Source organism: Ctenocephalides felis, unplaced genomic scaffold (genome assembly GCF_003426905.1).
Source record: "Ctenocephalides felis isolate EL2017-DRISC unplaced genomic scaffold, ASM342690v1 CF-g0.4_SCAFFOLD_01886, whole genome shotgun sequence".
NCBI lineage: Eukaryota > Metazoa > Arthropoda > Insecta > Siphonaptera > Pulicidae > Ctenocephalides > Ctenocephalides felis.
Genome location: NW_020538040.1, coordinates 182,112,924 through 182,123,546, shown reverse-complemented (window position 1 = coordinate 182,123,546; position 10,623 = coordinate 182,112,924). Strand labels below are relative to the sequence as shown.

Genomic DNA, 10,623 nt, shown 5'->3' with positions numbered 1-10,623 from the left:
TTTTATCAATTTTTGTCTATGTACACGACTAGTTCATCGTTAATCGTTTTTCTGGAACATGTGTGGTTATTTCGAAAGTCGAGTTCAAGTTTTCAACACGTACGGCGCGTTATCGCGGACGAGATTTTTCAATGTGAGATTTTTCGATGCATCTTCTCCCTAGCAGCCCTGTCTCTTTTTTCACCATACGTATGTGTTGCTTTTTTTTCGAACGGATTCGATCTGTGATTGCTTAATTTTTATGTGAGAGTGACATCTATAACACGAAATAAATCCAATGTCAATATTAAACCTCGGTTATTATGATCTAGAGATGTTTTTATATAGTAGCATATTTAAATGAGGAGCACCCTAACTTGAGGATGGATGCGTTGTTTTAGTATGGTTTTACGGAAGCACCAAAATAGGTAAAAGAACATATTTGAATACATATGAAATCAGCATATGAATATTTGATTAACAGAACTTAGCACACTGATTACATGTGTATGTATTTGAATGAGTAAATGATCAAAAAATGACTTTAGTATCGATTGAAATAATTCTAAGGATTAAATATAAGGTTGTCAAATATCTCTCTTCCGCCGTTTTGTATTATAAACCAAGAGCAAAAAAGCGGAAGGGAGATATTTGACAACCTAATAACATCTCTCTAACTAGGTGTATGCACTAGGTGTAAGTGCTTAAGGTGCATAAGGTGTAAAAACTTATCGATATATGTATAGAATCGACTTAATCTGTAAGAATTAATATTAATCATACACGGTGTAGGTCCTGTTTTAGGTCCACTATAACAAACTTTAATGAATTTTATACTTAATTCACTATTCGTAGGCTTATAACATTTTAGAATGCTTTTTTTTAAATATAGTAATTTTTACATCTGTCCTGGAATAGTATAACAAATAACACTGTAGAAATAAAAAAAGACTCTGAAAATAAAAAATCTTCTGACTGTTGTCATAGATTTTGAAAAATTGACATATGGTAATGTAGCATGAATTTCTTTTTCAATTTGTTCTTGTAGTGTTGTGGGTTTGGATGATCCTCGAGGCGGCTTTTGTAATTGTTTGAATGTGGCTCTATTTATTATAAAATTATTGTCTTGCTTTAAATGTTTTTAAATTTTCAAAGTCGGTTCAGGACTTTTAGCTAAAGCGTGCATGAAAAAAATTGGCACTTATTTACTAATTATAGAAAAACGGCTCGGCCGATCGTCTCGAAAAACAAATCTACGAGAGTATTTATCGAGTTTCATCAAATGACCTTAATTTTTGACCAAAAAAATATATTAGTACCCCAAAGATCTTTCAACTGTTAAGTCAACGCAAATGAATATTAATATTTTTCAGGCGTGATTTATTATTTCATCAAAATATTTTGTCTTTGATAAAATTCAAATTGCCATTTTCGAAATATTATTTATATTATTGCTATTATAATTTTATCATGAGCTCTGTAACTCATAGAGAGAGAGAGTGCCATTTGATTCTACAATTATATAATTTTGTTTTACATCACATGCTACGAATTATATTTACGTTGAGTTATTATACAATATTATAGATTTTTATGATATATCTTATTTGACTGAATATCTCATAAGAAAATAAAAAAACAGTCGTCCAGTACAAACCAAGTCTGACGATTACAACAAACTTATTGCTATTTTCAACAATTAGAATAATTACAAACATTATAATATATTTACTAATCCTAAAAATAAAATATACTAAAAATGGCTGCTTATAGCTTATTCCATATTTAAGTAACATTAATACAAAAATGACGATAAATACAAAAATGTAATTTTTACATCATTCGTTAAGTAGTATTAAAATATAATTATTAGAAGTATACATATACTTCGCATAGTATTCTACTATAATTAATTATTTTAATAGAAAAATGATTGACAAGTTTAAATTTTTCTTCCGTGGGTTATTTTCCACATGCTTCAACTTTCATAAAAGTGCTCAGGTGTGTTAATCGCCAAAAGTGTGTTCCGAATTTCCGAGCCACAAACACTAATTTGTCGTTCATCTTTCGTAGAGCACGGAGCACGATCTCCGTTAATTTTCCGCCGTTGATGCGCCTTAAATGGTTACAATGCATTGCGTAACATATTATTATAATCAGCTCGAAAAGGGTAGGCGTGACTTAATACTTACACTTTTAATGTAGATGAAATAAAACATAACCAAAATGAAGTGATCCCGTACGAAAAAAGGATACGCATCCAGCTCATTATATCTGTCCCTGTTTTCCCCACGTGCATCTGACTATCATTATGTGAGCTGGGTTATGACAACCATGCGTCTACGCACTTTACACAAACATAAATATCATTAGGATTATCCTTCGCTTTATGATGAAGTTATCAGTATCTCTGCGACAGGGAAAAGATGCACATGACCCAAATATTGTGCAAGTGAAATATTAGTGTACTTTTAACAGTGAGTGATTTTATAAGATAGAACTATGTACGTGGATTTTTTAACTGGCATGTGCCTCCAAGAGGATAACCAGCAAAACTTGCAGCCTTTGCCCGGTTTCAACCAATTTACTGACCGGTACAATTGCGCGCCCTTAGACCATTACAATATACCGCTCGAACAATTAACCCCCATGTCGCCGCCTGTCGATGATTACGGAACGTATAACATTCAAATAGATTATTGCAATTTAGACTCAACACCACAAGAATTAAATTTTTCATCAACTTTCATCGACACACCGGCACCGGACTCGCCACCGAACGGTGGTGTATTCCGTTTCGCACCTGAAGACATAGAACGCTACCACCACCAGAATTCGACGTACAATGACAACAATCTTTTGATGCAAGATAAAACGTACTTAGACGATGGTTCGCAAAATTCATTCCTATACAATGCCGATTGCATGAATTTGCTTTCGCCGGACGAGAAATTGTCATTTTCGGAAGAAGAGAACGTAACTACGGACATTGGCCAGCAGGAAGAAATGCAATGCAGATGGATGGATTGTCATTTAGTATTTAGTGATCGGCGGACGCTTGTTGGACACATTGAAAAGACGCATGTGAAGTGTGGAAAAGCTGAGGAGTACTCGTGCCTGTGGTTAGGATGTCTGAGGAGCAAACGACCGTTCAATGCGAGGTACAAGCTGCTGATCCACATGCGCGTCCACTCGGGAGACAAGCCGAACAAATGTCCGGTGAGTAGTAATAATAAAATTTCTTTATAATAAACTTATTAATATTTTATTTGATTCAGTTTTATAAAAGATATATATTGCTATATATTGTTAAAAAAATGTCCTTAAACTATTTTCTTCGTGAATTTCTAATTTTATAAGTAGTGAATTACGAAAGTGGTAATTTTTGATTAACTTTGGTCGTTAATATTCGTTTTGAAATTCATAACTACATATCATGCAATGTCCCTCGTTGCAATTACAAACATTACTTGTTATTCGTGCGGATGTGATCGTGCATACATCATTCCGCGTACGCAAACATGTGCGCCAGTCCGCCGGGCAGGCATCGTGACCCGTATAAGATAAAAAACGTTTAGCGGAAAAAAATGTTTGAAAAAAATGTAAGCAAAAGAAAAACATATATAATCTTGTTGCAGCAGCATACGATCGTTCTAAAGCAGCGTACACCCTATTTGTGAGCGATGAATGTTTTTTGTTAACCACCTAACGCGAAAGCTCACTTCGATAACTCCCTTGCAACGGCTGTCGCCCATGTGTCGTGACCGTTGACATAACCAAGTGCAAGTGCATTGACCCTTTTCTAATTATTTATATATTAATATTTGCATCGCATTTGCCAGTTTTACGTAGACTTTTGAAAATTTTAAACTGAACGTAAACATATTATTTCAATTGAATCTATTTTTTTATCAGTACTCAGACTATTCATTATCGATATGTACGATAAATTGATTACGAATTTAAAAATCTTACTAATTGTATTTTTCATACTGATATTCTTCACAAATAAGTTTTTTCAATACCATGCTCGAATATTAGAAGTCATAAGTCATTAGAAGTCATTAATCAATATTAACCTTTTTAATTCTATTTTCCGAAAATTAACGAACCCTAAAATTATTTATTTACTAAAAATGTCAAAAAAAACTTAGTGAAGTATCCAATAACGACTTTTATTGCAGTCAACATATATTTTCAAGAATAAAATGAAAAGTTAAAACGAGTATAACTAGAAATAAGTTAGGCCTAAAAATTAAAATTATTTTGTTCAATTGACAATAATTTGAGAAATTAAAATAAAACAACATATTATTAAAATTTTGAGCTTTGATAAAAAGATGATAAAAAAGTGGTGAATAATAGTAAACTCTCCATAAGTAAATATTTGATTCAACTTTTCTGTATATTTCCATTTTTTGTCAAAATTATCTTAAAAATTTTCATACTTTTCTAATCTATGATGATTTATGTAATATCAATTATTTCCACACTTTGTCTTTTGATACAGTGCTTATTTTACGCAGATTCTTCTGTCGACTAAAAGTTCTATAAATGTCATCTTCGTAAAATTTTTAAAACTAAAAAAAAAACGCTGTATCAAAAGACAATAAAGAATGAAATCATTGATATTACATGAATCATCATAAATTGGAAAAGTTTTGAAAGGAATTTTTAAGATAATTTTGACAAATAATGGAAATATACAACAGAAATGTTAAATCAAATATTATTAATGGAGAGTTTACTATTATTCACCACTTTTTTATCATCTTTTTATGAAAGCTCAAAGTATTAATAATATGTTGTTTTATTTTAATTTTTAGGCCTAACTTATTTTTAGTAATACTCGTTTATAGAGAGTTTACTATTATGCATCATTTTATCTTTTCATCCAAGCTCTAATATTTTACAATATCCTACTACTACTATCTCTATAAATATATAAAGATATAAAAAATAACGCCAGGAAGCTTTTCTCTTCTTATATTTATCTATATTGAGGGACTTAACTTATACACTAATATAAAATACTTTTTAATTACGATACAAATCTTATATATTTGTAATATTAAATTAATTGAAATTCATTAGTTAATGATATTTATTTATTGTTTCTTACTTTTCAGTTCAATGGTTGCGACAAGGCGTTCTCGAGGCTGGAGAACTTGAAGATTCACCAGCGCTCCCACACTGGCGAGCGTCCGTACGGCTGCCAGTACGCCGGATGCCGGAAGGCCTTCAGCAACAGCTCGGACCGCGCCAAACACCAGAGGACGCACTTTGACACGGTGAGTGGAATACTACACTATGACGATATTATTGATTTACTCATGTCGACTTTATAGTAAAACTGCAGGTGTATAGCATCTTGACTTATCACTGGAAATGCAATATTACAATTTAAATTTGATAATAAAATTACCCAATAAGCAACAAATCTGACCTTCATTACTTTTGTTACTAAAAAATATTAATTTACTCAAGTTAATTGAACTCTGATTGTTGGAACAAGCTGTGTACAATAAAAAAAACTCAAGTTAAACGATGTAATACTTTCAATATATGCACTTGACTTTACTGTAATCCTCGAGGAGAATATGTCATGGTGCCTTAAAGCAAATTGTTGGAACTTTAGGATTTGAATGTAAAATTAATATTAGAAAAATTAATCAACAAGCAAGACCTCGCACGGCATGATATCATTTTTTTTTGTTAACTTCAATATGTTACATCTGCTAAATAACATCTAGTAACACTAGATATATAAATAAAATATAATACAAAATAAAAGACAGTGTTTCCATTGAAATGATATCAATATGAAGGTAATTTAATATAAATATAATAATTTAAAATAAAAAGCAAACAATGATAATAATAAAATTAATAAATAAAATTAATGAAATTTGTGAATAATAGAAATAATATGATATGATATCAAATAAAAGAGGAAAGGTGATTTTAAATTTGCAGATAGAAATAAAAAACGAAAAATGATTATGTTATTATCAATCAGATTTTCTTAAATATAGATAAAATGAATTTTTTTCTTGAATAATTTTTTTGAAAAATCAATATTGGTATTCATATTGTCTACTTCTATGAAATCAAATAATGATATAATTCCAACATTTCTGTGGGGGCGTTCATTAATCACGTGAGGTTTTTAGGGGGAGGGGGGATTTGACAAAAAATCACGAAAAATCACGTGGGAGAGGGAGGGGTATAGTAAGCTAATATTGTATTTAGTGTATTTATTTTTAACTGATTTAAAAAAAATTAAACATTTTCAAAAAAAAATAAAAAATTTTACAGTTTTATCACGAAACTAAAAATACACGTGATGTTTGGTGGGGGAGGGGGGTAATTTTGAATATTACCATGAATCACCAAGGGGGGGGGTGGTTCAAAAATCCTTAAAAACAATCCTATTCAAATTATTATGATTTTAATATTATGTAAAATAGCATAATAGAAACCAGAAACTAGAATAATGATAACAAATCTGGAAAAGACAAACTGGAAATTTTATATATGAATGCAATGGCAGTTCTTTAAATATAGCGAAAGCAATTAGCCTTTACTCATTCAATATGTGATTGATAGAATGCTCTTTAAATGGTGCAATACAATTCTATAAGTACTAAAAAGAGATTATATAGGCGAAGAAAATTAAAAAATAATTAATGAAAATGATCTAAAAATGCTTCGATGAAGGAATATTTCCGTCTCACCTCAAGCATTCAAAGATTTTTCCACTTCATAAGAAAAATAATAAAGATGATATAAATAATTACCGTCCCATTTCCCTCTTGAACTCTTTCGATAAAATAATTGAAAAAATCTTGCATACTAGGTTAACGTCTTTTCTCAATAAATATAATATTTTGTTCAAGAATCAGCATGGTTTCCGAAAGAACCATTCTACTTCCCACTCAATTTATAATTTAGTTCATAACATCATTGACTCCTTCGAAGAAGCCACATATTGTACTGCGATATTTTGCGATCTGTCCAAGGCTTTCGATAGTATTTCTCATCAAAGACTTCTTGACAAATTAGAAAATTGTGGTATTCGCGGACGTTCGCTCAAACTATTTAAATCTTACCTGTCAAATCGAACACAAAGCGTTTACTTAATTAACGATCACGAGCAAATAATTTCGGATAAATTGACAAGTACATTGGGCGTGCCCCAAGGATCAATTTTAGGGCCTCTCTTATTTCTCATATATATTAATGATTTACCTCATTGTACAAATCTTTGTGATTTTATTCTTTTTGCGGATGATACCAGCGTTATCATCAAGGCCAAATCTCTTAATGAATTACACATAAATTAAGCGTGGTTATGTCAGAAATAACGAAATGGTTTTGTGAAAATAATCTAGTTCTCAATAATGATAAGACCAAATCATATCTTTTTGTACAAAAAATCGTTTATCCAATAATATTACTTCTTTAACCATCAATAATTCAACACATAATTTTTCGCAAATATCAAAGTTTCTTGGTATCCATATTAATAATAATTTAAAGTGGTCTAATCATATCTCTATTTCACTATAACCAACCTTATCTAGAACATGTTTCATGTTGCGCACCCTAAAACCCAAACTTGGTTTAAATTGCTTACTTTCAGTTTATTATAGCAACTTTTATTCTCACGTTTCATACGGCATTCAATTCTGGGGTTTTCATCCGAACTAATTAAAATTTTTAAGCTTCAGAAAAGAGCTATTCGAATAATTTTTTCCTTGCCCAGTAAAGCCTCCTGCAGACCCATATTTAAAAAATACAATATTCTAACTGTCCCATGCATTTTTCTGCTGGTAACATTAACTTTCATCAAAAACAATTCGAAACTTTTTGATATGGCTTCGTCCTCAAATTACAACACTAGACACAAACCTATTAAGGCGCGTACATATAAATTAGCCAGCTCTTTCAATACGATCGACGGTCTAGGTATTCAGCTTATGAATAAACTTCCACTCAATATCCGAAACTTAGACAGCAAAAAATTTCATGCTTCCCTAGTTAAACTTTTTAAAGACATAGCTTTTTATGACATTACTGAATTTTCTCAATTTGATTTCAATAACTATTTTCTTGCATAATCCTTATCCTGTATCTATGTAGTCTGACCATTTGATCGCCTGTACAACCATTATTTTTTTTCTTTTTTTTATTGCTATTTTATTAATTTAATTTTTTACGGTTTTAAATGAGTATAACTTTCAACCTTGTGCAAGAATTTTGAGCTTGACTGGTGGTCAAATAGACTTTAATATGATGAACTTGATGATGAACATTGTATTTAATGTTCGAATGCTTTTTTTCAGCTCTTTTTTTTCAGAAGCGAAATTCGTGCAGCTACTATGATTATTATAAAATTACTATTCTTTTAATATTAACTATGAATAAGCATGACAAGAGCCTAATATATCTATTATTATGATTACGGCTTGCTTATGAATAAATAAAAAATAAATAAATAATAGATAAAAATGTAGCCAAAATCAAATTCCTTGCAATCTCAATTATTAAATTATTAATAAACGTGTATCAATAGCGCGTATTATAAAAGTTAGCACGTGCTGTTTGTTTAGTATTAATGAAATATAAGCTCCTTTCGATTCCTATCATTATATTCGTATCGTCGTGTATTCAGTACTTTTGTTTATTCAAGCTTTATTAATATTTAGTGAGAAAGCTAACATTGAAAAATATTTTGAATCACGTCAGGCAATTTAATTAATTATAATCAACTTGGAGACTTTTGTAATTGTTCTTTGAATCATAATTTAATAAGTACGGTTTTAAAATTACTTTATTTCTAAGATACATTTACAACTGTTCACATATAACAAAGGATATTCAGTAAATCTATTGGCTGTAAAAATGTAGAGTTTCATACTGAAAATATATATAGGTGCTAAAAAAATGCACAAATGCATTTACATAGGTAATTACATATAAACTAAACTCAAAAATTTTTTTTAATATTGCAATTAAATTTAAGGGTAGTAAGAAATATAAAAAAGTTATTTTATCATTTTACTACACCATTAGTTTAACTTTGTCTGCGACGCTCTCGATTTTCCATTATAAATACTTTACTTCCATATAGTCGCAAACTTGAAAACTACGCGCGACAGCCGAATAAATAAAAAAGTGCTTGAATGGGTTTTGGGATAAGGGGCTGTTATGTTTATGGGCTTCAGTTATTTATAATGTTCCTCGTCTTAAAGATAAGAAGGCATTTAATTGATGGCTGCCACTTGACGTTTGATATCCATGTGCTTGTGACATATTAATATACAGGAGTCGATAACTACTCGACATTTATTATTTAACCGTTTGACCCGAAACTATATTATGCAGAAAACTTTCCTTGCGCTATCCGACTCGATAAAGCTTCGTAATCATAAGGGGAAATATAAGATAATAGACAACTATTAAATTAAAGCAATAATTAACCCTTAAAAATAAAATAAAGTTTAGTTGTTAAATTTTTAACACCAAGCATCTAATGTAAGTGTTGTTTATACAACCAGTGGTTTCAGCAATTTGCTTTAACTCGAGTTAATATGCACAACCAGTTGCTTTTATTATGTCAATTTTTATACACAATGGTCATAATATAAACCTCAAAGTGAATATTTTCTTTTAATTTTCAGAAACCCTATGCGTGTCAGGTACCCGGTTGCAGCAAAAGATACACCGACCCTTCGAGTCTCCGCAAACACGCCAAGTTGCACGGTCTCAGGTCAGCTTCAACCTCCAACGACTCCGTCCCCGTCGAACAGAAGAAAATTCAACCCTCGCCTGATGATTTTATCCCAAAAACTTATATGGAAAATAATCTTGAAAGTACCAGCTTAGATATTTTAGATGCACTCGACATGGATGATGTTTCCAATTGCCTATTTACCATTGAACAAGAACAGGAGGAATATGTTCCTTTCGATTCCGTGAGACACTTATTAGATGAACATATAGGTTTTCTCGATAATGCACTGGATTACGATGAAGCTATACTTTGATACGTGATATAATAGTATCAGATTTAAATTATAAGTTAAAGTTTGAAGCTGGTGATGAGAATTTAGTAAACAATGATCGTTTTGTTTCGAACAAATAAAATTCAGCCTACTTCTGGTGATCGTATTTCGAAAACTAAAAACTTCTAGATGCACTCAAACGACCTATATGACGTTTCCACTGGATTACGATAAAGAAATACTTTGATATGTGATATGATATTATCAAAATCAAAGTATAGGTTATAGCTTAATTCTGGTGATGAGAATTATTTTCGTTTTCTTTCCAATAATTTTGTAAAAGGACGTGTCTCACTTATAAATTCATATCGCCTCAACTGCACGTCTAATATAACTCCCAAGTGTTTATTACAATGGTACATACTTAAATATTTGAAAAGCTCGAAAAGTTTTAGCTTAATTATGCATATTCTCCTATATAAATAGAAATATGAACATATTTGAACCAAAAGAACCAAATATTTGATTAGATCGTATAGTTTCGAAGTTTTAATTATTTAAATGTAAATATTTTTAGAATAATGCTTTCTAGTTATCGTTCCGAATACGTGCAATTTTTTACGTACTTAGTTAC

The 10,623-nt window shown here is 30.7% G+C and overlaps 1 protein-coding gene across 1 annotated transcript; it reads left to right on the top strand.

Annotated features, from left to right (window-relative positions):
• Positions 1-2,393: 2,393 nt before the first annotated feature.
• On the top strand, positions 2,394-10,031 carry LOC113376342 (transcriptional activator cubitus interruptus-like). The gene is made up of 3 exons (XM_026616249.1): positions 2,394-3,198; positions 5,109-5,270; positions 9,666-10,031. Exons 1-3 carry the CDS (start codon positions 2,482-2,484, stop codon positions 10,029-10,031), a joined length of 1,245 nt encoding a protein of 414 aa, XP_026472034.1. The 5' UTR covers positions 2,394-2,481.
• Positions 10,032-10,623: the final 592 nt, after the last annotated feature.

What these genes read in the sequence shown, in the direction of transcription:
- LOC113376342 (XM_026616249.1), top strand. Translation starts at nt 2,482, where the DNA reads ATGTACGTGGATTTTTTAACTGGCATGTGCCTCCAAGAGGATAACCAG. An exon ending in ACAAGCCGAACAAATGTCCG is followed by an intron (nt 3,199 to 5,108) that starts GTGAGTAGTAAT and finishes CTTACTTTTCAG; the next exon opens with TTCAATGGTTGCGACAAGGC. An exon ending in AGAGGACGCACTTTGACACG is followed by an intron (nt 5,271 to 9,665) that starts GTGAGTGGAATA and finishes TTTAATTTTCAG; the next exon opens with AAACCCTATGCGTGTCAGGT.